This window comes from Falco peregrinus, chromosome 2 (genome assembly GCF_023634155.1).
Source record: "Falco peregrinus isolate bFalPer1 chromosome 2, bFalPer1.pri, whole genome shotgun sequence".
In the NCBI taxonomy this organism is placed as follows: Eukaryota; Metazoa; Chordata; class Aves; order Falconiformes; family Falconidae; genus Falco; species Falco peregrinus.
This window is the reverse complement of record NC_073722.1, coordinates 38,100,452-38,124,030: the sequence shown is the minus strand read 5'-3', so window position 1 is coordinate 38,124,030 and position 23,579 is coordinate 38,100,452. Positions and strand designations below refer to the sequence as shown.

The following is a 23,579-nucleotide window of genomic DNA, read 5'->3' as shown; positions in this document are numbered from 1 at the left end:
ATGATGGCGATTCCCTTTCACGCTCCCGATGCCCTCACTTAAGATGGCGACCACCGTGGCGGCGTCGCGGGGCGGGGCGGGGCGGGGCGGGGCGGGGCGTCGCGGGGCGGGGCGCGGCGGGCGGAAGCGCAGGCAGAGGCTGTGCCACCGGCAGCACCCGGTTCAGCTCGGCCCGGCACCATGGACTGTTACACGGCCAACTGGAACCCGCTGGGCGAGGAGACCTTCTACCGGTGAGGGGCGGCGGGGGCGGCTTGGGCCCGGCACCGGCCGGAGGCGGCCCCTCCCCAGCCCTGGGGCCGGCCGCGGGGGTCCCGGGGCTGCTGGGGGGGGTCCTAAGGCTGCCTGTGGGCCCTGGGGCCGGCTGGGGGGGTCCCAGAGCTGCTTGGGGGTCTCAGGACTGCTTATGGACCCTGGGGATAGTTTGGGGGGTCCCGGGGCTGGTTGGGGGTGGTCCCATGGACCTTGGGGCCGACTGAGGGGGTCCTGGGGCTGCTCAGGGGGTCTCAGGGCTGCTTGTGGGCCCTGGGGCTGGCCGGGGGCGTTCTGGGGGTGTTCGGGGGGTCTTGTGGACTTTGGGGTTGGCTGGGGTGGGTCCCAGAGCAGCTCAGGGGTTGCAGGGCTGCTCACGGTCCCGGGGGCCAGCCAAGTGGGGTCCTGGGGCTGCTCAGGGGGTCTCATGGACCATGGGGCTGGCCAGGGGGGTCCTGGAGCTGCTCAGCGGGTCTCAGGGCTGCTTATGGACCCTGGGACCAGCCAGAGGGGTCCTGGGGCTGCTTGGGGTGTCCTGGTACAGCCACTGGTCTTGGGGCTGGCTGGGGGGTGGGCACCATCCCCAGACCCCTGTCCTTGCGTCTGCCACCTGTCCATCCATCCGCCCGTCTGTCCATCTGTTGCCCACAGCAAGTTCGAGCTGTACACCATGGAGTGGAGCCTAAAGGAGGACCTGCGGGACTGCATGGTGGCGGCCGCCCCGTATGGAGGACCCATAGGTAGGGCCAGGCCCTGGCCCCCTGGGAATCCGTGCCGGGGCTGCCCTGACCCCCCGGCCGTGATGTCAGAGGGGCCGTGGTTCAGGCAGGCTGTCCAATCCCACCCACAGCTCTGCTGAAGAACAACACCCGCAAGGAGAAATCCCCCAGCGCCCGCCCACTGCTGGAGATCTACTCTGCCTCGGGGCTTCTCCTGGCCAGCATGCCGGTGAGCTGGTGTGGGGTCGCTGTGTCCCCCCCCTTGGAGCTGTGCCTTGGGTGCTGCTGTGACATGCCAGGGAGCCCTGGCCACCACCTAGGGGGACACCAGGGGCTGCAGCTCTCTGCCCCTCGCAGCAATAAGTCTGTGGGCAGGATGGTTGTGGAAAGGCTTGGTGGCACCACCGAGAGGGTGCAGCGCTGTGTGGCTGGGTTACGGGCTGGGTGTTGTAGGTGAATCACTCGGCTGTGAGGCCAGCAGCTGCCTCTGCCTGTGCCACTGGTTTGTGTGCCCTTGGGCAGCTCCTCTGGTCTCTCTGGGGGGGCACATGTCCTCGGGCACCCTGTGTTCTCTGGGGCAATGGCTTCGTGCAGCTCTGCAGCCCCCTGAAAGCTTTGGAAAAACCGCTTAGAAGTGGTGGTGTGCTCAAGGGGAAAGTAGGGGAAGCTGTAGGGGGAAGAAGGCTGCCTAGCCCTGGGAGAACTGTGGGATCAAGGTACCTCTGGACGTCATCTAAGAGGAGGATGGGGTGGGAAAGGGAGCTGCAGCATTGGTGCTGCAGGAGGAGCATCCCTTCCCTGATGCCTGGGGCTGTGGCGGCCGCAGGGCAGTGAGACGTGGAGGAACAGGGAAAGCTGCTGCGACTGCAGGGCCCTGCAGAGCCAGGGCAGCCAGGGGCATCAGACCTCCAGATGCCCAATGGTGGCCGTTGGCTTCATGTATGCCTCCTGGAGGAGAGGTCTGTGGGGCTGGGCTGGCTGGGAGCTGAGCAGCCCCATGATGCGCTCACGTGTGTCCTGTCCGCAGTGGAAGAGCGGCCAGCTGGTGCAGCTGGGCTGGACGGCCAGTGAGGACCTGCTGTGCATCCAGGAGGATGGCACCGTTCTCATCTACAACCTCTTCTGCGAGTTCATGCGCCACTTCAGCATGGGCAATGTGAGTGTGGCAGGCCGGGGAGCTCAAGGGATGCCCAGGGTTGGGTTTGTGTGACAGAGAAATGATTGCTGCGAGGCCTCGCCAAGTGCTCCCCCAGCCCCACAGGGTACAGTGGGGAGCCTGGGGCTCTCTCAGCCTCCCTGCAGGGCTGCCTGCCCTCAGGAACAGGCTGGCAACCATGCCCATGGCCCCTGGGACCAGAACGATTCCCTCGTTGCTGCAGGAGCGAGGCCTGTCTGAGCTGGGACAAGTACCAGCAGTGCAGCCCCAGGCTGGGCTCGCTCACCCCCAGGGTGCTTTTGCTCCTGGAGCAGCGGCAGTGTGGTGCTGAGCCCCAGTCCGAGCCCACCACTCTCTCCATGACACAGGAGGTGCTGCAGAACCGCGTGCTGGAGGCAAAGGTCTTCCACACTGAGTACGGCACCGGTGTGGCCATCCTCACCGGCGCACACCGCTTCTCCCTCACCACCAACATCGATGACCTGAAGCTGCGCAGGATGCCCGAGGTTCCCGGTGCGTCCCGTCCCCATTGCCCCCAGCTCCGGCTGGGTGTGGGGACCTGACGCTGGTGCCTGGCAGGTCTGCAGAAGCCGCCTTCTTGCTGGGCCGTGCTGTCCCAGGATAGAGTCACCATCGTCTTGCTGGCGGTCGGACAGGACCTCTACCTCCTGGATAACACTTCCTGCTCCATGGTGGTGAGTGAGCCCTGGCGGGTGTCTGCAGGGAGCAGGGTGGTCTGCAGCCCCCCCATGCGCACTGTCAGGTCCTTCCCCTGTCCCCTGCTGTCCCGTGGGATGCTCTCCTGCCACCAGCACACACCGGTGTAGGTCCTTCCTCCTGCTGTCCTGCAGGCAGGCATGTACAGCGGGGACATCTGGCCCCATCCTGGCCAGGGGCAAAGGAGTGAGGGTTGAGCAGGCGCAGGGTGGGAGGGGACATCCCAACTCTGACCAGCCCTCAGCCCCTTATGCAGCGTCGGTGCTGGCGTGTGGCACATTTGTGTCCCTGGAGCATGCCCCCCAGGGTGTAACCCTCACCCTTTCCCCGTACCAGACCCCCCCTGGCATGAGCCCCTCTGCTGGCACCTATCTGCAGATGGCTGTGTCCTTCAACTACCGCTGCCTGGCACTCTTCACCGACACTGGCTACATCTGGATGGGGCTAGCCACACTGAAGGTGAGTCTCTCCCTCCCCTCCCCGTGATGGGGCATCAGGGTGTCAGCCCACCCCTCCGCTCCCTGTCTGGCAGACAGATCCAGCAGCGTAGGGTGTCTGCACAGGTTCCCTGGGGCTCCCCATGGATTCAGGGCTGCAGGTCGGCCTCGCTGCTGTCTGCAGGTGTCTGCTCTCAGGACATCCACCCTTTTCTGTTCTTCACCTGATTTTAGACCTGAGTCCCCACTTTTTCTGTTTCTGGACCCACCTTTTTGCTGGCATTGCACATCCCTTTCCCTGTCTGAACTCCCCCCAGATAAACAGCCCACCACAAATTATAGTTTCCCTGCTGGTTGCTGGTCCCAGTACCATTTTCTGGGCAGCCCCAGCCTTATCACCACTGCTGGTGTGGTCGCTTCAGCGTAGGGGCCTTGCTTGTAAGTCATGGTCCTCCCCTGCAAATTTCCCTGTGTTGTGTGCTGGTGATGTGCTGGTTGCCTTCTGTGCCCTCTGAGACCGATCCTTCTTCTTTCGCCTTCGTTCACTTACTGGGTCTCAGTTGAGCATAAGCAGCTGCTTTCTCTATGTGCAGGCATGCCGTGTGCTGCAGCAGCGGAGGAATGTTTCTCACACTTGGTTTAAGTGCTCATGCAGCATCCCTGTCCTTCAGCTGTGTCGGCTGCAGCCCTGGCTGCCCCCAGGGCCAGAGACGGGCTGGGTGCTCCCATGGGACCTGCTCACGGCACAGCACCCATGCTCCCGGTGTCCGTTACAGCTTGGGCTGTGCTTCTCAACCCTGGCAGCTCCCCTCAGCACGTGGCCCTGGTGCGCATGCAGTGCCACCCATCTCTGCAGCCCACACGATGCCACTGACCCCCTGACCCAGCTCTCTCCTGCTGCAGGAGAAGCTCTGCGAGTTCCACAGCAGTGTCCGATCTCCACCCAAGCAGATGGTTTGGTGAGTGGTCTCCCTGCCCCTGGTCCTGCAGACCTGCTCTCTGCCGGTACCTTGAGCCTTTGCCAGGGTCTTCTCGGCTCTGCGGCCACCTTGCTGCTCGCTGGGATGAGCAGGACCCTCGCGCATCTCCGTTCCATGCATGGGGGGCTGCAACGGGGCTGGGGCTCCCTGGCAGGTGCATGCGTCCCCGGAGCCGGCAGCGTGCTGTGGTCGTGACCTGGGACCGGCAGCTGATGGTGGTGGGCAACTCCACGGAGTGCATCCAGTATCCTTTGGGGAAGAGGGACACCAGTGTCGTTTCCAAAGGCCAGCCCAAACTGCAGGCTGCCGCAGGCCCTCCTTGGGCCACCACTGGCTGTCATGGACCCTGGTATCCCTGGAAGCCCCCTCGGTGTCAGTGGCCCCAGGGTGGTCGGAGGAGGCTGACTGTTCTCTGTGTAGTTCTGTTGTAATCTCCCCTGTCCAGCCCGGTATGGTACAGCAGCAAAACCTCCTCCTATCTGTCCCCCTGGCCCTTGTCCCCCTTCTCGGACCCTCCCTGCCAAGGGGATCCTGCTCCCCTCTGGTGCTGGGAGCCACCAAAGCCCCTGTGGCTAGGAGCACTGGCCCTGCCAAGATCCAGTCCCAATTCCAGGAGAGCTGCTGTGGCTGGGGGGATTCCTGTCTCTCCAAAGTGCTGAGCCCACACCCTGCTGACTCTCCGTGGAAAAGGGAGGTCACAAGCCACAGCCCTATGGGGATGTGGGCTCCAGGAGGTTCCTCTGTGGCATTGCTGGGGCTGGGCTGTATCCAGAGCTGCTCTCTTCCTGCGAGCCCTTAGCAAGGAGCACAGATTTGTCCTGGATGAGGACTCCTACCTGGTGCCCGAGCTGGATGGGGTCCGGATCTTGTCTCGCACCTCCCATGAGTTCCTGCACGAGATCCCAGGTGAGATGGTGTTGGGTGGCGAGGCTGTGTGGGACCCCCTGCGTCTGGGTGGGCAGGTCTCTCCAGCGCCCAGGCTGTGGCCTGTCACTGTGTCCAGCTCTATGTGTGTGGGTCCAGCCCACCCAGTTCTTTCTGGAGACTCGAGGGGTGGTGAGACCCCCCACAGCAGAGTAGAGCTGTGCCCTGAGCCCCACCAGCCCCTGAGCGCAGGGCTCTGAACCCAGCCCATCACCTGGCCCAGGGCTCCTGCTTTCCCAGCACTGTGCCAGTTCTGGTCCCCTCCTTTGCCAGCTCTGTGTCCTGAGGCAGGGCTGCTCCCACTCCTCCCGCTGCCACAGCCCCCACACTTTGAGCTGAGGCCTGGCACAGCTTGGCACGCCTGTTCCTTGCCTCCCACACTGCTGCTCTCCTTGCTTTTCCAGAGCGGAGCTGCCATGGCTGTGGAGTGGAATAGCTCCTTGGGAATGCGTGGGTCCTGGCAGCTGCCCCTGCCTCCGTCTCTTGGACCCTTGGATTGCTGTTTACTGGGGGCTACAGTCACAGCTCTGCCCGGCTTCTTAGCCGACGGTGGCCGTGCTCCCGCTCTGATGAAGGACAGTGCTGGCACGGGCTCTCCTGGAGTCCCAGAGCTGGGCAGGGATGGTGGGGGAGCAGGCTGCAACAGGTGCAGGTGACGTGCCTGGGCTGGGGCAGCCTCTCACATATTCTTTTTTCCTTCCATCTCTGCAGAGGCCAGCCAGGAGATCTTCAAGATTGCCTCCATGGCCCCGGGAGCACTTCTGCTGGAGGCACAGAAGGAGTATGAGGTACGGCCCGCTGCCCTGCTCTGGGTCCTGCCCACCCCTGGGGAGGTTGGGGTGGCTCTGATGCAAACTGCTGCCAGTGTTATCCCGCAGTGAGGGGAAGGGGGAGATCCCGGAGGTCCCTGCTGGGGCCAAGGTACCAGGGCAGGGCTCCCTTGGCCCCTGATCCCAGGGGTGCTGGGGCTCCTGGGGCTCACCCTGACCGTTGAGTACCTTGCTGTGCTCCCTGCAGAAGGAGAGCCAGAAGGCAGACGAGTACTTGCGGGAGATCAAGGACCAGAAGCTGCTCCCGGAGGCGGTGAGCCAGTGCATTGAGGCAGCCGGCTACGAGCATGAGCCGGACACCCAGAAGTCGCTGCTGAGGGTGAGCGAGGCAGAGGGAGGCTTTGGCTGCAGCTGAAGCAGTCTCCCTCGCAGCTGGCAGTCATGCTGTGGCCGGTGCAGCCCCAGCATCGCACACCTCTTCCCACAGGCAGCGTCCTTTGGGAAGTGCTTCATCGACAAGTTCCCCCCGGAGAGCTTCGTGCGCATGTGCCAGGACCTGCGGGTGCTCAACGCCATCCGGGACTACCAAATCGGCATCCCCCTCACCTTCACCCAGTATCCTCTGTGGGACAGCGCACGAGGGATGATGCTGGGCCAGGTGCAGGATCTGGCCTAGGCAGGATCAATGCTGCCTGGGGCTCCGGGCCCTGCTGGGGTGGCCACCTCACAGGTGGAGCGAGACAAGGTGGGGAGAGCTGCAGAGCTGCTTAGCTGCTGGTGCTGTGGGTTCAGGCACCAGCTGTGCCCCATGCCCCATGCCCCATGACGGGGGTCTGTAGCTGAGACCTCTACACTCATCGCACCCCGCAGAGCCGGTCTGCGGTGCTGGCCGAGCCGAGCTGGCCCTATGGCTTTATGTGCCGGGGCTGGCCGCAGTGTGTCAGGCAGGGATGCTGCCAGGATGGAAGCAGGTGCTTGGCATGCGTTGCCTGTGCTCTGTGGGGTTTTGCAGTCCCAGATGTCCCTTGACTGCCCCCACAGATACAAGCGGCTCACTGTTGAGGTCCTGTTGGACAGGTAAGAGTCCCCACGAGTCGGGCACGACAGCCCTGTCCCCAGGTAGCCTGGGCTGAGGCAGTGTCTGGCCATGTTGTGGTCCCCATCCCTGTGGTCCCAGTCTCCCTGGCCAGGGGCTGAGCTGCTCGGCTCCTCGGACACGTGTGGGGCCACACCATTGACCCACTGTGTGCCGCACCAGGCTGGTCCTGCGGCGGCTCTACCCCCTGGCCATCAGAATCTGCGAGTACCTGCGCCTCTCGGAGATCCAGGGTGTCAGCCGCATCCTGGCCCACTGGGCCTGCTACAAGGTAAGGAGGCAGCTGGGGGGGCTCTGCCCATCTGGGGCTGTGCAGAGACCTCTCCGCTCACGCCCTGCCAGGTGCAGCAGAAGGACAAGTCTGATGAGGAGGTGGCCCATGCCATCAACCAGAAGCTGGGTGACACACCGGGCATCTCCTACTCTGAGATTGCTGCCCGGGCTTATGACTGCGGCAGGACAGAGCTTGCCATCAAGGTCTCTTGGCTGGGGCTGTAGCATGGGTGAGCCAGGGGGGGTCACGCCTGGTGGCCGTGCACTGACAACCACTCTGCTGCCTGCAGCTGCTGGAGTACGAGCCACGCTCTGGGGAGCAGGTCCCGCTGCTGCTGAAGATGAAGCGGAGCAAGCTGGCCCTCAGCAAAGCCATTGAGAGTGGGGACACTGACCTGGGTGAGGGCCAGGGCTGGGCGGAGGAGGGGGGAGGGTTTTGCGGTCTGGGGGAGCCCGTTCGTAGCTTTGTGCCCTGTGGAATGAGGGTGGCGGGAGCTGCTTGAGCCCTGTGGGGAAGTGCTGACCCTCGGCGTGGGGCTCGGGACGTCCCCTCGTCCGCCAGGGCTGGCCGTGTGGGGGTCAAGGACCCGTCCCCCTCTCCTGAACTGTGCTGTTTGCCCCAGTCTACGCTGTCGTGCTCCACCTGAAGAACGAGCTGAATCGTGGCACCTTCTTCATGACGCTGCAGAACCAGCCGGTGGCCCTGAGCCTGTACCGCCAGGTAGGGGCTGCGGCCGCATGCCTGGCTCCCGGCAGCCATGCTGTGGCGGAGGGGTGCAGCTCCCTGTCCCCGCATGCCCTGAGACCCGCTTGTTGCTCCCCAGTTTTGCAAGCACCAGGAGCGGGAGACGCTGAAGGACCTGTATAACCAGGACGACAATCACCAGGAGCTTGGCAACTTCCACGTCCACTCCAGCTACTCGGAGAAGGTCCGTGCCCGGCAGTGGGAGCAGGGAGGAAGGGCTGGTGGGCTCTGGGCTGCCGACTCCTTGCCCAGGGAGCTGCGTGGCCCGGGAGAGCCAGCGCGCTGGGGAAGGGGCAGGGGGAATTTCACGCCTGGTAGCTGCCTCTGCCCTATGCAGCTCAGCACCAGCCAGAGGGGTTTTCCCCCTCCACATGCTCAGGCCATGGGAAAGGGGCTCCCCAGCTCGTACCTCGGGGCTCTGTGCTAGCAGACACCCAGCCCACCCTGCCTGTGCTGGGAGGTCGGGATCCCACTCGGGGCGAGGCAGGATGCAGCCCTCTGGCCATCTCTGGGGGTCAAGCAAAGCATCGCAGAAACGGAGCCTTGCCTTGGCTGTGTCTCGGCACCAGACACCCCTCGCACCTCACCTGGGGTGCTCTGGGGGTGCTGCCCGATCCCCGCAGTGTGGCGTCCGTGCTGGCAGGGGCTGAAGCGGTTGTGCTCTGTGTCTCCAGCGCATTGAAGGGCGAGTGGGAGCTCTGCAGAATGCCCTGGACGAGTACTACAAAGCCAAAAATGAGTTCGCTGCCAAGGTGAGCTTGGCCAGGGCTGGGGAGATGCCGTGGGGTGCTGCCGGGGGGCACGAGGCTGCGGCTGGGTCACCTCTGCTCAGTGGGACATTGCTGCTCCACCTGCCTTGCTCTGTGGCTGAGGCTGGGTGGGCTGCTGCCATCGCTTGCTGGGGCAAGGGCCCCTTCAGGCTGGTGCTTTGCTCCCCAGGCCACAGAGGATCAGATCAAGCTCTTGCGGCTCCAGCGACACCTCCAGGAGGACTTTGACAAGCCCTATCTCGACCTCTCGCTCCATGACACTGTCTCCAACCTCATCCTGGACGGCCACCACAAGCGAGCCGAGCAGCTCTACCGCGAGTTCAAGATCCCCGACAAGAGGTGGGTCCCGGGGAGGGCTTCTCCAGGTGGCAGCCGTGGGGTGGCAGTCAGGGGGCTGCGGGGGGCAGGCAGCGGGAGGAGCTAGCTTGATCTGTGTCCCCAGGTACTGGTGGCTGAAGATCAGCGCCCTGGCCAACCGTGGGGACTGGGAGGAGATGGAGAAGTTCTCCAAGAGCAAGAAGTCGCCCATTGGGTACCTGGTAAGAGCTTTCCCCGTGGGAGTGGGGCCAGCCCTGCCTGGTGGGCAGCTGTGGGGCGGCAGGAGCACACTGTGTGCAGCAAGGGCTGAAGGTGGGGGGCTGGGGGGGGGGCCGGCAGCCAGCCTCACCGCCCTCCCACTGGGCTCCTCTCCTCCCCAGCCCTTTGTGGAGATCTCGGTGAAGCACCACAACCGCTACGAGGCCAAGAAGTATGCGCCCCGCGTGACCCCCGAGCAGCGTGTCAAAGCCTTCGTCCTGGTGGGGTGCGTTGGTTTGGCCCCCTCCTGGGGGCATCGGGGGGAACAGCGTGGGGTGCAGGAGGTAGGGTCGGAGCCCACAGGGGCAGCTGGTTCCTCATGCAGCGGTGCTGGGGTCTTGGGGGCCCTGGGGGTGGATGAGACCCCCTGCAGGAGCATGTGGGTGATGCTGAGGGGCACCTGGACCCTCGTGCTCCACAGTCAGTGCAGGCTGCTGGAGGGGCCTGCCCTTGCTGTGGCTGGGGCCTGTAGGACAGGGGGGAACGGGGGCTGGGGCTGCTGCTCCTTGTCCTGGCCCCCCAGCCGCCCTTCTCTGCTGCAGGGACCTGGACCAGGCGGCCGACGCTGCCATTGAGCACAAGAATGAGACCGAGATGAATTTTGTCCTGTCCAAGTGCACTGCCAGCACCGACACCGCCGTGGCCGAGAAGCTGAACCGGGCTCGAGCCCAGCTCCTGAAGAAGTGAGCCCCAGCCCGGGGGGCCCTGCCCTGGCCTCTTGCCTACCATGCACTCCAGGGGGGCTCTGTCCCCCCAGTCCTGCCACTTGAACCACTCCGGGCTTCCCAGCCCTTTGCCCCCAGTCCAGGCTCCCCTCCCCCTCACTGTGGGGGCGAGGGTGGGGGGACAGAAGGGTGTCTGTGCCCTGGGCCGGTGCAGGGGGCACCCTGGCAGCGCCCCCCTTGCAGCTGCTCCGAGGTCTTCCTCGCTGGCTGCAAAACGCAGCGGCGGGACCCCCCCAGTGCCGGTGCAGCCTCTGCCCAGCTGCGGGCAGGTGGCTCCCAGCCCCCTGCCTGGTTCAATAAAGAGAAGAGCTCGCTGTCCTGCCTCGGGTGAGAAATGCTTGGCACCCTCAGCCCCGCTCAGCGCCCCTCCCGCCGCTGCTCAGCCCCCCCCACCCCGCGGTGAGTGGGCACAGGGGCCCCCGGGGTCCCTGGGCAGGGCTATGGAGGGGGCTGCAGGGCATTCATGGGGGGGCCCGGGGTGTGGGGTGATGGAGGCCCGGAGCACGCCCTGGGGAGGGCTGGAGGGGGGTGTCCCTGGCTGTCCTCGAGGGAGGTGTCCCTGGCTGTCCCCAAGGGGGGTCTCAAGGGGGGCCCTGTGGTTTCAATGCCGCCCCCCCCCCCCCCGCCAGGGGGCGCCGCAGGGGACGCCTCGGCCCCGCCCCACGCGCTTCCTGCCGTGCCGCAGCCGCGGTGCATTGTGGGCCGCCCCACGCGCGTTCCGCCGTGCCGCAGCCGCGGTGCATTGTGGGTCGGTGAGATGGCGGCGCTCAGCGTGGGCCGGGCGGCCGCCGGGGTGAGGCGGGGCGGGGGCTGGGGGGGCTGGCTTGGGGGTGTGACGGCTCGGGCTGGGCCGGGGCGGGGGAGGTGTGTGTCAGGCTGGATGGGGGTGTGGGCCCGGGGGTCAGGGTTTGGCCTGGGTGGGGGCCGTAAGTCTGGGCAGGGGTAAGGGCCCAGGCTCCAAGGGTGAGGGTCTGTCCGAGCTGTGGGGGTCAGGCGGGGCAGGGGGGGGTCTGCCTTGGAGGGGGGAGGGTTCGGGCTGGGCTGGGGTCGATGCAGATCGCGGTTGAGGGCCTTGGCCTTGGACGGTGTAAGGCCTGGGCCAGGGGGGTGTTCAGGCTGGGGGCTGCGGGGCCAGGCTGGGCCGGGGGTGTTAGTTTGGGCTGGGAGGGCTGTGCAGGGGAGGGGGGCTCGTCCATGCTGGGAGTCTCACCCTCCTGCTGCCTCTGCCCCAGCGTCTCCTGCGTGCCCAGAGCCTCGGTGTGTGGAGGAGCCTGCATGCCTCTGCTGCCCTCCAGCAGATCCCACGGGCCAAGGTGAGAGCAGGAGTCTCCCTCGGGCCCACCCTGACTGCAGCCAGCCCTGGCACTTACTGCAGGGCAGGGAGCTGCTGTGGGGAGCAGGGCAGCGGCAGTCACTGGACATTGGAAGTGCTCATGGGTGAGCTCTGCCTGGTAGAAGCAGCTTTTCTTGCTCCTGGAGCAGCACATTCTCTGGCCTTGCTACCTCCTCCCTGGAGGTTCCTCCCCAGAGGTTCCTCCCCAGCCCTCTGACCCCTGGTGTAGCCTCGGCAGCATGCAGGGGGCTGCTGGCAGGGTTACCCTGGCAAGTGTTCTTCTGGTTAAAAACCACTAGCCAGAGCGTGGCATTGATTGCAATAACGAAAATTATTTTGATCAAGCCCTTGTCATTTAATTCTGAATTTAGTGTAGCTGTCTGTAGTAGTTAATACAAAATAATACAGAAAATAACACAGTTGTTAGAGATTGAATAACGTAAGAGCAAGTATTAGCTTAGCACATACAATAGTTGTAGCACATACAAGTACTCTGTCAGGAGTCAGTAAGAGCTGTGGCACAGAGATGAGTTGTTTTCTGTAGGTAGGACTGAGGGGGGAACACCACAAGTGCCGGGTAGCGAATTAACATTGTGATTGCTACGTTCAGCCTGGCAGGATGTCTGGTTCCTGTCTGTAAGCGATGACATCTTACATCGGAAGAGAAGGGCTCAGCACTGAGACTGTTCTGTTGACCTTGAGCTTGGGCCTATGTCACGGTTCCCTCTGCAGATGCTTTGCTGCTTCTTGAAATTTAGTTGCTGAACGGTAGGCGAGGTTTTCTGCCCTGGAACTTGATTCTGAGATGTTAAAAATCAAAAGCAAAGATTATCTTATCTTTCTTTTCGCACTTAGTCTTTCATTGCGCCTTTCCATGATCATCATTTGCCTACACTTCATGTCACTGATACATATGCGTTTCTGGAGTCATATTGGCATTGATACCTGTTTACTCCATCTGTTGTCAGATTAAATTGTTGAGTGGAATTCTTGTCTCTGACTGTGACTGTCTAGTCCCTGAGGCTGGCTCTATGAAATCCCATGTCTGGAGGTCAGCTCTGTACAGGGAATTACTGGCTAAAGAAGGTGGGGATTAGTGAAAGGACTGGGTAAGAATAGGAGGCAGCTACGCAGGCAGCATTGATTTGGAGGTGGATTGTGTGTGGAATGTCATAAGAATTATCTTTGACACTGCTTTTTGTTTGGGACCAAAAAAACCCCACACTCAACAAAAAGCTGTGAGACTATGTGAGTACAACAGGAGGACAAGATGCACGCAGGAAAGCTGAGGAGATCCTGAGGACATGAAGTAGGAGTGAGGGAAACTTGGTGACACCAGATTGTGCTGTTAGCACCCAGTAAGAAGGATTTGTGCTGTACAGAGGGAGAGATCATACCTGGAGACACCGTATAAGGAAAAGGTCTTTAGGTTGCCAGTGGATCACAGGATACTGGGTGTCTCTGCTATGCGGAGGCAGGAGCTCTTTAAGTTAAAGCTCGCTGTTAGTACTGCAGTAAATGTTTCTAACTTACAATTGTGCTACGGGTACGGATATTCTTCGTGTTGTAAGTAACCCTCCTCTAGTTCGCTGCTTGCCTGTTCAGGGTCCACTCTGGATTAGGCTCTGGGGGTGCAGCAGCAGCAGGTCTGACTCTTCTTTGCTTTCTGCGCAGTCAGAAAATGCGAAGTCTGAGGGCATGTTCCAGGTCACCATGCTGCCTGGAGATGGGGTGGGCCCGGAGCTCATGCATGCCGTCAAGGAGGTGTTCAAGGTAAGGGTTCCTGCCCCTTGATGGGGCAGGGTGGATGGAGGAGGGAGGAGCAGCAGCTGCAGAGTTGGTTAAAGACGCTGCTGATCCAAAGACCCTCCGGTACCAACCTGTCTGTCTCCTCCGGTGTAGAAGAGGGCTGGCCATGAAAACCCTGGGATCTCACCCTTTCCGTAAAAAGCCTCAGCCTGAGCAGCAGTCTTGCAAACTGTCTCATTCTTCAGTGTGAAAGTGTTTCCAGCCTGGGACTGTGTCCTGGAGCCAGCAGGGTCTGGGTCCATCACCTGCTCAGTCCTTCTCCTTCTGCTGAGGCAGCAGCAAGCACTGATGCTGTCCGGGCTGGTGACAGGGAGGACACAGGCTGTCCTCACTGCTTCTGTCGGGAACATGGCTGCAGGGCTGTCACTGGCCAGCTTCGGAGCCCTTTATGTCCTTCTGGCCTCCTTCCCGATCTGTGATGAGCCCTGCCCTCAGGCAGCAGCGTCAGGGAGTGTGTGGGGGGAGGAAGTCGGTAGTTGGTCCTGCTGTCTTCTAACACGTCAAAGGCAGCAAGTGTGGGGTTGTCTGCCACGTTGTTGGTTATGCAGCTGAAACTGTAATTACAGTAAGGAAGGGGAGTCCTGGTGATAAAAGTGACAGAAAACATCATTGGTTGGAACTGAAGTGACCCAGAGGTCCAGGTCCAGCGTTTCATGAGCCCTGTTCCCTCTTCTCACTGAGCAAGCCTGGCTGGTTTAAGGCTTCATGTCCCAGCTCTCCAAGCCCCGCTGTCGGCAGCAGCCCTCTGTAATGTGCAGCGTAACTTCCCTGCCAGGTCTCTGGTCTGACGGGGCACCTCTGTCTCTGCCTTTCTCACGCAGGCTGCCAGCGTGCCTGTGGTCTTCGATGAGCATCACCTGAGCGAGGTGCAGAACATGGCGTCAGAAGAAAAACTGGACCAGGTGGTTGACTCTATGAAGGAAAGTAAAGTTGCCCTGATAGGTAAGGACTTGCGCTGTCTGTCTGGCAAGAAGGGGCTCTCCACTCTGCCCGCAGGAAACGTTGCCTTATCTCAGACACCATTAGGTGCTTTCAGAGGGCAGGATTTTCTGTGCTTAGCTCCTGGAGCAGGAAATGTGCTGTCTTTAAGCTAAGCAGCAAATTACTGAAGTACTTACTGAACTTACCAAAGGGGAGGTTATATTCAGCTTCTGCTTTTGAAACAAGATCTAGTACGGCCCAGAGAAGCGAAGGGCCTGGTCAGGGTCCCATGTAGCAAGAAACTGGTCTGTGCACTTGGCTAAGGCTCTGTCAGAGCAACCCCTGTCCCAGCCCTTGCTGCCCTCTCGCTTGAGTTCAGGCGATGTTCTTAGTGGCTGTTGGTGCGCTCTGTGTTCTTACTCTGGCTCAATGTTGTCCTGCAGGCAAGATCCACACCCCCATGGAGTACAAGGGAGAGCTGGCTTCTTACGATATGAGGCTCAGGTGAGCTGGGTCCCCTGCTCAGCTGCCCGTGCTGGACACCAACGCATTGGTTGCTGGGAAAAACATATTGTGCTCAGTCGTGGTGGTCTGCCACCGAACCGGGGCTGAAGGAAGCGAGTCTAGGTCAGATGGGAAATTAACAAGGTCCCTGAGGGGAAAAGTGGATGGACAAATAGAATGATCAATAGCTGTGGGAGGGGGTCTCGGGAGGCAGGGATGTGTTTGCACCATCACCAGCTGTTTCTCCCAGTACTTGTAGGGAACAGTCACAGCCCCTGAAATAGCTCATAACGAAGCGCTGACTCTGCTGCTGCTTCTCTTGCAGGCGCAAGTTGGACTTGTTTGCAAATGTTGTGCATGTGAAGAGCTTACCAGGCTATAAAACACGCCACAACAACTTGGACCTCGTGATCATTCGTGAGCAGACGGAGGGGGAGTACAGCTCCCTGGAACATGAGGTACGGGAGCCTCCCTCCAGCACGTGCTGCTCTGCTTGGGGTCATTGCTGGCCTCGCCGAAGGACAGTGCGTGCCCCAGGATGTGTAGCTTTCCTTGCTGCCAGAGACACGCTCCCACTTCCTGTACCGGAGCTTTCAGCACTGCTGAGGAGGTGGCTGGAGCAGCAGTGATGTACCGAGTGACACTGATGAAATTAGGAAAATTTTTAGTGATAGGAATACACGCAGACCCAAGGAGGGTGGTGGTGGGCTACAGGAGGGGTAATGCCAGAAAAAAGAGAGATGGGTGTAAGGAACCTCTTGATGAGGGTGATCCAGCATCGGGCAAAGACACCTCACCTCTGCCTCGAAGTGCCAGGACTGTCGGCGTGGTGTGGGTCGGGGTGCTGGGCTGCACAGCGCCCACGACAGCTGCTTGCCCTCCCTTTCCTGTCCAGAGCGCAAAGGGAGTCATCGAATGCCTGAAGATCATCACCCGGGCCAAGTCGCAGCGCATTGCCAAGTTTGCCTTTGACTATGCCACCAAAAAAGGGCGCTCTAAGGTCACAGCTGTGCACAAGGCCAACATTATGTGAGTGCCACAGGAGCAGGGTGGGAGCGCTGTCTGGCTGTCAGGCACGCGACTGCTGTCACTTCAGGGGCCTTGTTGCTCTCCGCTTTTGATCCCAGGCAGAGCAGTGCCGGTCTGGTTCCGGAGAGGCTGGGCTTTCCCTGGGAATAGTGGCTTTTTCCTCTGTATGGTCTTGTCTCTGGCATGAGCCCTGCTGAGGCCCGACAGCTGCGTCCTGGAGGCTGTCAGCAGAGAAGGGGAGAAGCTCTGGCACTAAAAGCTGATCCCTTGTGGCTCCCCCTGGGCCCTGATTTCACAGCCTGTGGCTGTGGGGGTGCAGTGGTGTGGGGTGCACCTCCCTGCCTTGCTGCGGAGGGACACCAGTTGCTATTGGGTTACCTGCTGCTGTAACGATTTCACTGCTGTCCTGCCAACCCTATGGTGTGTTTCTTGTCTCACAGGAAACTGGGCGATGGGCTCTTCCTGCAGTGCTGTGAAGAAGTGGCAGAACTGTACCCCAAGATCAAATTTGACACCATGATCATTGACAACTGCTGCATGCAGGTGAGGATCCCGTTCCCCCGCCCCAGACCTGTTCTGCACCTCCTGCTGCTGCGGGGCCTGCTGAGCCAAGCCGTAACGATCTGAAACCTGAAAAGCCACCGACAGCTTGACAGGTCCAGGTGGCCACCCTGGCCCCTGGCCCGAGGTTTGCTCCTTGTGCAAGACAGGAGCCTTCACCCTGCTCTGCCGCAGGGGAGGGCTGGAGCTGCAGGGGTTGAAGGCAGCAGCTACGTTTCATCTGGCCTTGCAAAACCCTGCCAGGTGGAATAGGTCTGTCGTTCCCCAGCTGCTTCAGCAGGGTCCCCTCTCACTCAAGCGCAGTTTGGGGAAGTTTTCAGACACGGTGGGTTCTGCTACCTCACTGGTTTTGTGACCCGGCCTGTCCTGGAGGCTGTCGATCTGCCTGCCGCCATGTTGGATGTGCAGGGCCTCATGTCCTCCCGTTCCCTCCGTGCAGCTGGTGCAGAACCCCTACCAGTTCGATGTCCTTGTGATGCCGAACCTCTATGGAAACATCATTGATAACCTGGCAGCTGGCTTGGTGGGCGGCGCTGGCGTGGTTCCTGGGGAGAGTTACAGCGCCGAGTACGCAGTGTTCGAGATGGTGAGGTGTCTCGGCTCCCCGGAGGCTGCTGTGCTGTACTGGCACACCCCGGGTTCCTGGGGGGTGCTGCTGGGGGCAGGAGTGAGGAAGATGGTCCATCACTGTGGCTTTTCCTCCTGCAGGGCGCCCGCCACCCCTTCGCGCAGGCTGTGGGCAGGAACATTGCCAATCCCACTGCCATGCTGCTCTCGGCCGCCAACATGCTGCGGCATCTCAAGTAGGTGCCTTTTACCTGGGAGTGTGGTGGGGTGGGCAGCGCTGCCGGGCGTGGGGGCTGATGAGGCACTGACCGCAGCTCCTTTTCTTTCACCAGCTTGGAATTTCACTCCAACTTGATCTCGGATGCGGTGAAGAAGGTGATCAAAGTCGGAAAAGTGAGTGTTGTGCAGCTGGGCTTGCCGCCTGTCTGTAGCTGTGAGTGTTTGTGGTAGCAAGCCGCTGTGTTCTCCCTGACGGACCAGTGCGAGTCTCCGGCCTCCTCGCCTCTTTCCAGCTCATGCCACGTGGCTGTAGTCGGGAGCAGCCAGGCCGCCGCACCTGTCTCGGGGGCTGCTGCCGCCTGTAGCGGTGCTTGCTGGCTAGGGACACTAGGGACGGTCTGGCAGGGCTGGGGGACAGCTCGCACGCTGCCCGCTGGGGTCTCTGGCAGGGTGCCTAGAGAGAAGCTGCTCTGCTGTCCTCTCCCCTCTTGCAGTTGTTTCACTTGGTTCACGATCACGTTTCTCCCTTGTTTCTCCCCTTCCCTATGTTGGATTTTTAGGTTCGGACACGGGACTTGGGCGGTTACTCCACCACTTCTGACTTCGTGAAGTCTGTGATTGACAACCTGCACCCCCACTATGGTGCCTAGGAGCCCCGCTCGCCCCGCGCAGTCGGGGACCTCACTGCGCCCTGCAGCAGCTTCCCGTAGCTTACAGCCCAGCGCCACGTCCCTCCCCCTCCTGCCTGGTGCAGCCTGCCCCGGGGGGGGGGCCCTGGTGCCCCAGGGGAGGAGGAGGAGGGCAGTTCTCCCTCCCACCCAGCCCAGAGCCCAGTAACCAGCCCCAGTCGGGCTTGCCAGGCGCCTCCGCTGTGCCTCCCTGCGAGGAGGGCAGCTGGGGTGACTTGGGAGGGGTGAATGGGCAGCGCCCCGAGCTCAGTGTAGTGCCCAGGGACTGTAGGAGCCTTCTACCCACAGCGGCATTAGCAATAAATGGGACCACAGGGCTGCAGTCGGCACAAGCGCATGTGTAGGGTGAGGTGGCTACAAGGCTTTGTCACCTCCCACTCACTGGGACCCGGTGTGCAGTTTGGGGCGCTGTTGTCGCCCCCTTCATGGGTTTGTGGCTGGTTTCTGAGGGCCGGGGAGTGCAGGGCTGAGCCGAGCTGCAGCTGGGTGTTGGAGCGGCCTGGTGAGCCGCGCAGGGCGTTGTCTGCAGCAAACACTTGCCCTGCCAGGCAAGCCGTGGGGCTGGGGACCAGCGGTGCTGTGGGGCAGACCACGGGGGCTCTGTCCTGGCAGGCGTGTGCGTGAGAGAGCGACTGGGACATGTATTTAGTGCTGCGCTGTGTATCTGTCTTTGCAATAAAAGGGTCCAATGCTTCACCCCTGCCCACACAGGTGCTGTTCCCCACCTGGCCCTGCACGACTCAGCGTTGGCTCAAGGTCTCGGGGGCACCTGGGGGTGCCAGGGCCAGAAGCTGGGCTGGCAGAGTATAGGGCTGTGCCTGTGGTGGGGGGAGCAGGGCTCAGCACCGGTCCTGCACCACCAGTGCTGGCCCCTTGCCATCCCCTCCAGCCTGCTGCGGGGGGGTGAGCCCAGGAAGCGGCTCTCCCTGGTGGGGGGAGCTGCCAGGAAAGCCTGCTGCTGCAATTCCTGCCTCCCCCACCACCCCTCAAAACCTGCCTCGAAGCAGGTGCTGGCAGAGGGGCTGGTGCCCACTGCCAGCGCCCCCCATCTCCTGGGTCACTCCCGTGGGGCCAAGGGAGTCGGGAGCCAGTGCTGGGACCGGAGACAAGGCCCACTGCAGTGCTGCCACGGGGCAGTGTGCCTTCAGCCCCGCTCCCAGCTCCAGAAGGGACACTTCTGGAGCTGCCAACAGCCTCGGGGAGCCTGGTCCGCAGCGCACAGCAGCCAGCTCCCCAGTGCGCTGTGGGGGCCCCCCTCCCTCCTCACTAACGCTCCCCTCTCCTTGCAGGTGCGCACGGCGGACATGGGGGGCTACGCTACGTCCATGGATTTCACCCAAGCCGTGATAGCTGCCCTGGATGTCTAGGGCCCCTCGCCTCGTCCTCCCTGTTCCCGCCGTGCCCACCTGGTAATTTATTGCTTCCCTCTAATAAAAGTAGCCTCTGCATGACAGGGCTCGGAACACTCGCTGCGCCAGCTCTTCCCTCCTTGCCCCCCCGCCCCCCGGGAAGGATGGCTGTGGCAGTGTGAAAGTGCAGGAACAGCACCGTCACCTCCCTGGGTGAGGGGACGTGAAGCCACGCCAGGGCCCAGCAGCCCATCCTGGGCACCTGTCTGCACTACAATAAGTCAGAAGAGGATGAACAATGACCTCAGCCCTTTATTGAGGTCCGGTCACACGGGGTGGGTTTCTGCCCCACGCAAGCTGTGGGCATGGCCCAGTGACAGCTGCCACATGCAGCCTGAGCCACCCCACGGGAAGGGGCCAGAAGGAAGCAACACTGCATAGGCACAGTGCGCCAGAGCACTGCCCCAGGGACTGCTGGCACCTTGGCCTGGGCAAAGGGACTCACCCAGACCATGGGGTGCCGCCAGTTCCGTTGTGTTATGCTGCCATGAAATGCTGGTGGCCACAAGGGGCCATGCTGAGCTGACCCGTCAGTCTGTGAGTCCATGCTGCTGGAGTAGGGCCTGGCTCCAGCTCCACTCCCCTAATCCTCCTCAGAGTCCCTGGCTCCCTTCTTCTTCTTCTTCTTCTTCTTTTTCTTCTTTTCCTCCTCCTGGTCAGCCTCTACCGTTAGTTTCCTTTTCTTCTTGGGCAAGGCCTCTTCCTCCAGCCCATTCTCCTCTGGCTCCGAGACAGCCTCCAACTCATGCTCTGATTCGGCCTCCTGCTGCTTCTTCTTCTTTTTCTTCTTCTTGGGCTCGATGTCGTTCTCCTGAAGGAAGCTCAGAGTCGGCAGGAGCTGTGCCTGGCCCAGGGAGCTGTGCGGCTGCCCCACATCCTGCCTCCCTCACCCCTCCTGTGAGGCTGGAGCCCGGGCCCCACCCCACAAACCCCGCACAGCTGCAGGACAGGCAGGACCATCACGCTCCCCCTCCGCAGGGGCTCCCAGCACCACACCACCCCCCCCCCCGGCCTTCACCTGTGTCTCCAGCACGGAGTTCTCTGCCTCCTCTGCAGCTGCAGCCAAGGCCTCCAGCCGCCGCTTCTCTCGCTTTTTCTTCTTCTTCTCCTTCTTTTCCTGCTTCCTCTTGACCTCAGCCACCACCTCACTTGCCTGAGGAAGGAGAGCAAGAGCTCAGTGCTGCAGAAGGTTCCCAGCCCAGCATCCCTCACCACCCTGCGGCACTGGTCGGATCAGCCTCATTAAATCAGTCTTTTCCCTCCATGGTGGGTCAGGACGGCAGTTTGACATCATGTCCAACAGCAGGGCCTGGCTGGCCCCAGCAGCAGCCTCACCTCCACCACGGCCTCCTTCATCACCTCCAGGTTCTTGCGGGGCGGCTCCCCTGTCTCATAGAAGGCCAAGCGCTCCTCCACCTGTTCCCGCAGCTTGTCCCCGAAGACACTGGTGGGAACCTCTGCAGGGATGAAAGAGGGGCTCAGCACCTAGCACCCTGCCCACCCCAGCACCCGATGCCCCTGCCCCACGCTCTGCTCAGACCACAGGAGTCACCATTCACACTGTGAGATGCTGTTGACGAAAAATATTCCCATCATGGCAGAGCTGCCTGGCTGCCCCGCCTGCCCCGGCCCTGCGGGCACCTGAGAAACAGTCGATGCGAGAGGCGATGGTGCACTTGTTGGCCAGGTAGCGGGAGATGCGCCCCTTGTTTTTGGCGGCTGCTCGTCCAATGAAGGTGGAGTGGAAAATAAGCCCGTACTTGGGAGTGTTCCCTCGTGTCTTCAGAGCCCTGGAAGCAGCCGGCGTGGCGGTCGGGGTGGTGTGGGGGTGCCTGGGGCCGAGGGCACCCCCAGACTGGAGCTGCCACCCACCGCCCTCCTCCACCAGCAGCCCCGGCTCTCGCCCGCAGGCGGCACAGCCACCTCCCCCCTGCCCCGCTAACCTGCGGGGTGCCCGGGGCACAGCCCCGCCAGCAAGACACAGAGCTACGGTGGTCGCTCAGACTGGGGCTGGCTGCTCACAGGCGGGCGAGGCCCCAGAGGCCCAGCACGTCACAGCCAGCGGCCCAGGGGCCTGCCATCACCGCGACCACCCTGCAGTGGTACCTGAAAAGGGCCTTCTCAGCCCCCAGGATCTGCACCGTCGAGGCTGGGTACTTGGCCAGGTTTGTCAGGCTGCCGGCATGGGAGATGAGGCGGGCACCCACCTGGGAAGGAAAAGGGTGGGTGTTACGGCTGCTCCCCCCCTACGAGCACAGCTCCAGGCTGTGTGCGGCCCCCCGGGACAGGGATCAGCAGTAAAAGGTGTCAGCAGCACAACTCAGTGGATTGACAGATTCACTCAGACATCATCTCCATGGCCCGGGGCAGCCCAGGGTGCGCAGGCACTCGCACTCACCACCTCCCCGATGAGGGCTGAGAGGCTGGGAGCCACCTGGCTCATCTTGGAGCGCAGATATTCCTGCAGGCCCTTGCGGTACTCTGAGAGCGAGATGACACGGCTGGAAAAGCTCTCGATGTTGATAAGGTCGAGCGGGGAGATGTCCATCCCTGGAGAGGTGAGTCAGGGGCTGAGCAATGCCCACTGTGTGGCCAAAGCCCCCTCCCAGGACAGGCAGGTCCCCTCCTGCCACAGCTCAGCCCCCCCAGGAAGTGGTAGCGGAGCCGTCACAGCCCATCCCCACTCACCCATGGAAGAGCGGGAGGCCTCCAGGATGGCCTGGGCCTTGGCGCTGTCCATGACGATCTCCTCCAGTCCCTCCAGGCTCTCCTCGCTCAGCTCCTTGCGGTTTCCGATGAACTTGGCCAGCCGGCAGTACGTGTAGTTCTCAGAGACGATCTTGATCAGCTCGGGGAAGTGGTACCCATACCATTCCCTGCAGGACAGCGTTAGTGTCACAGCCCACCCCTCGCGCACCCCTTGTCCTGCGTGTGGCCCCCAGGCAGGCTCCAGCCATGGCACTGCTGACCAGGCCAGGCCGCCTTCGGGGCGCTGCTCTCCCTCCCCGTCCTGTACAGGCAGCCGGAGGGGCAGCTGCCTGTGGTAAGCGTGGGGAGACGGGCCTGTGCCCCAACCCGGCCCCCTGCCACCCCCCGGCCCCGCTCACCGCACGCGCATGGAGAAGGTGTTGATGTCCTTGTCCAGCTGGTCCAGCAGGCTGATAGACTGGATGATCATGTTGTCCACACGGTTCACGTTGAACTTCACCTTGGCCCGGGAGTAGCTGTGCCCAAGGCCCAGTTGGGCCTTGGAGGCCGACTGGGCGGTCAGGCCCTTCACCAGTGCGTGGAAGTGCAGGCGGATCCCTGCGGGGGCACCGAGCGGTCACTGCCCACGCCCCCCTCCCCCCCCCACCCGGGGTGTCCCCTCTGCCCCCACACTCACCCCACCGAGGCGTCCCCTCTGCCTCCGCCCTGCACTCACCCCGCAGGATCTCGGCCACCACTCCCCCGGTCTGGCACTGGTAGCCCAGCTCCTCCAGGATGGCAGCCCCGATCTTGGCGTCGGCCACCCCCAGCAGTGCTTTCTTCTTCTTGGCCGGCATGGAGGTCTCCAGCAGCAGCCGCAGGTCCTCATGGAGGATCCCTGCGGGAGGGGCGGGTCAGCGGGGCCGCGCCGTTCCCCGCGGGGAGTCCCGGTGCCCCCCCCCGCCCCCTCCGCTCACCCTCGGAGACGGCGTTGATGTTCTCCAGCGCGCTCTGCGCCGACTTGAAGGGGGCGAACGCCACCAGCTTCACCACGTTGTGGAACTTGCCGACGGTAAGGACGCTCTCCTCCACCTGCGCGGCGCCCGGTCAGACCCCGCCGCCACGGGGAACGGGGGCGGCACCCAGGGCACGACCCTCTCCCCGGGCGGGACGAAGCCGCCCCTCGTCCCCCGATCGCCCGCCCCCCCCGCCGGGGACCGGGGCGGTCCGTACCTGCGGCAGCAGCAGGCTGATCTCCTCCACCTCCCGCACGGCGAACAGCGCGTACCCGGCGGCATGCTCGAACAGCACGTGCAGCAGCACCTGCACCGGCACCAGTCACCGGGGCTGGCGCTGGTCCCGCTCCCGGCCCGCCCCGCCCCACGCCCCCTCCCCGCCTTGGCACAGGAACCCCCAGCCCGGCCTCCGCCGCGCCCCGGTCCGCCGCACGCCCATCTCCGGCCCTCCCGGTCCCCGGCCCGGCCCGATGCGGGCGGATGGGGCCGGCGCGGCCCAGCCCCACGGACACTCACCATCCCTCCACCGCCGCCGCCGCCGGAACTGACACCGCCGCACCGGAAGCCCGCCCCTCCCGTCCGCGGCCAATCAACGGCCGCACCCCGGCAAGCCCCACCAATCAGCGCAGGCTACCGTAACGGTGGCGCCGCCAGCCAATCAAGTACAGGACTGCGCGGTCCCACCTCCTTCGCC

At 62.8% G+C, this 23,579-nt stretch overlaps 3 protein-coding genes and 2 non-coding genes across 6 annotated transcripts; 2 read left to right on the top strand and 3 right to left on the bottom strand.

Annotated features, from left to right (window-relative positions):
- The first annotated feature begins 109 nt into the window (after positions 1 to 109).
- VPS16 (VPS16 core subunit of CORVET and HOPS complexes) lies at positions 110 to 10,463 on the top strand. Its single transcript, XM_055795353.1, has 24 exons — positions 110 to 233; positions 904 to 992; positions 1,103 to 1,200; positions 1,999 to 2,127; positions 2,496 to 2,640; positions 2,707 to 2,822; positions 3,181 to 3,303; positions 4,185 to 4,240; positions 4,416 to 4,505; positions 5,073 to 5,167; positions 5,897 to 5,973; positions 6,203 to 6,334; positions 6,443 to 6,570; positions 6,997 to 7,032; positions 7,214 to 7,322; positions 7,394 to 7,528; positions 7,615 to 7,723; positions 7,948 to 8,045; positions 8,149 to 8,253; positions 8,744 to 8,821; positions 9,009 to 9,178; positions 9,282 to 9,378; positions 9,538 to 9,641; positions 9,958 to 10,463. The coding sequence occupies exons 1-24, from the start codon at positions 181 to 183 to the stop codon at positions 10,100 to 10,102; spliced, it is 2,517 nt and encodes an 838-aa protein (XP_055651328.1). The 5' UTR covers positions 110 to 180; the 3' UTR covers positions 10,103 to 10,463.
- A 332-nt stretch (positions 10,464 to 10,795) lies between these two features.
- On the top strand, positions 10,796 to 19,220 carry IDH3B (isocitrate dehydrogenase (NAD(+)) 3 non-catalytic subunit beta). Of its 2 annotated transcripts, none has more exons than XM_055795361.1 (12): positions 10,796 to 10,933; positions 11,373 to 11,453; positions 13,148 to 13,246; positions 14,104 to 14,224; positions 14,647 to 14,707; positions 15,033 to 15,165; positions 15,603 to 15,736; positions 16,177 to 16,279; positions 16,737 to 16,883; positions 17,006 to 17,100; positions 17,197 to 17,257; positions 19,062 to 19,220. In XM_055795361.1, the coding sequence occupies exons 1-12, from the start codon at positions 10,898 to 10,900 to the stop codon at positions 19,137 to 19,139; spliced, it is 1,149 nt and encodes a 382-aa protein (XP_055651336.1). In that variant the 5' UTR covers positions 10,796 to 10,897; the 3' UTR covers positions 19,140 to 19,220. The 2 variants fall into 2 exon arrangements, with proteins under 2 accessions (XP_055651336.1, XP_055651335.1); XM_055795360.1 differs by having other exon boundaries at positions 17,644 to 19,220.
- A 193-nt stretch (positions 19,221 to 19,413) lies between these two features.
- NOP56 (NOP56 ribonucleoprotein) lies at positions 19,414 to 23,470 on the bottom strand. Its single transcript, XM_055795358.1, has 12 exons — positions 23,402 to 23,470; positions 23,103 to 23,192; positions 22,847 to 22,961; positions 22,606 to 22,767; positions 22,289 to 22,487; positions 21,870 to 22,057; positions 21,580 to 21,731; positions 21,288 to 21,388; positions 20,823 to 20,971; positions 20,517 to 20,638; positions 20,200 to 20,334; positions 19,414 to 19,992 (listed from the first exon to the last, which is right to left on the bottom strand). Exons 1-12 carry the CDS (start codon positions 23,402 to 23,404, stop codon positions 19,765 to 19,767), a joined length of 1,644 nt encoding a protein of 547 aa, XP_055651333.1. The 5' UTR covers positions 23,405 to 23,470; the 3' UTR covers positions 19,414 to 19,764.
- Positions 20,412 to 20,480, bottom strand: LOC114012759 (small nucleolar RNA SNORD57). The gene has a single exon (XR_003555443.1). It is a non-coding gene; the product is annotated as a small nucleolar RNA SNORD57 (small nucleolar RNA).
- On the bottom strand, positions 20,712 to 20,782 carry LOC114012760 (small nucleolar RNA SNORD56). Its single transcript, XR_003555444.1, has one exon. It is a non-coding gene; the product is annotated as a small nucleolar RNA SNORD56 (small nucleolar RNA).
- Positions 23,471 to 23,579: the final 109 nt, after the last annotated feature.

What these genes read in the sequence shown, in the direction of transcription:
- VPS16 (XM_055795353.1), top strand. Translation starts at nt 181, where the DNA reads ATGGACTGTTACACGGCCAACTGGAACCCGCTGGGCGAGGAGACCTTC. An exon ending in TTCTCCTGGCCAGCATGCCG is followed by an intron (nt 1,201 to 1,998) that starts GTGAGCTGGTGT and finishes TCCTGTCCGCAG; the next exon opens with TGGAAGAGCGGCCAGCTGGT. An exon ending in AACTCCACGGAGTGCATCCA is followed by an intron (nt 4,506 to 5,072) that starts GTATCCTTTGGG and finishes CAAGGAGCACAG; the next exon opens with ATTTGTCCTGGATGAGGACT.
- IDH3B (XM_055795360.1), top strand. Translation starts at nt 10,898, where the DNA reads ATGGCGGCGCTCAGCGTGGGCCGGGCGGCCGCCGGG. An exon ending in TGGGCCGGGCGGCCGCCGGG is followed by an intron (nt 10,934 to 11,372) that starts GTGAGGCGGGGC and finishes CCTCTGCCCCAG; the next exon opens with CGTCTCCTGCGTGCCCAGAG. An exon ending in TTGACAACTGCTGCATGCAG is followed by an intron (nt 16,280 to 16,736) that starts GTGAGGATCCCG and finishes CCCTCCGTGCAG; the next exon opens with CTGGTGCAGAACCCCTACCA.
- NOP56 (XM_055795358.1), bottom strand. An exon ending in GGTGGCCGAGATCCTGCGGG is followed by an intron (nt 22,488 to 22,605) that starts GTGAGTGCAGGG and finishes GTGCCCCCGCAG; the next exon opens with GGATCCGCCTGCACTTCCAC. An exon ending in GGCCTCCCGCTCTTCCATGG is followed by an intron (nt 21,732 to 21,869) that starts GTGAGTGGGGAT and finishes TCACCTCTCCAG; the next exon opens with GGATGGACATCTCCCCGCTC.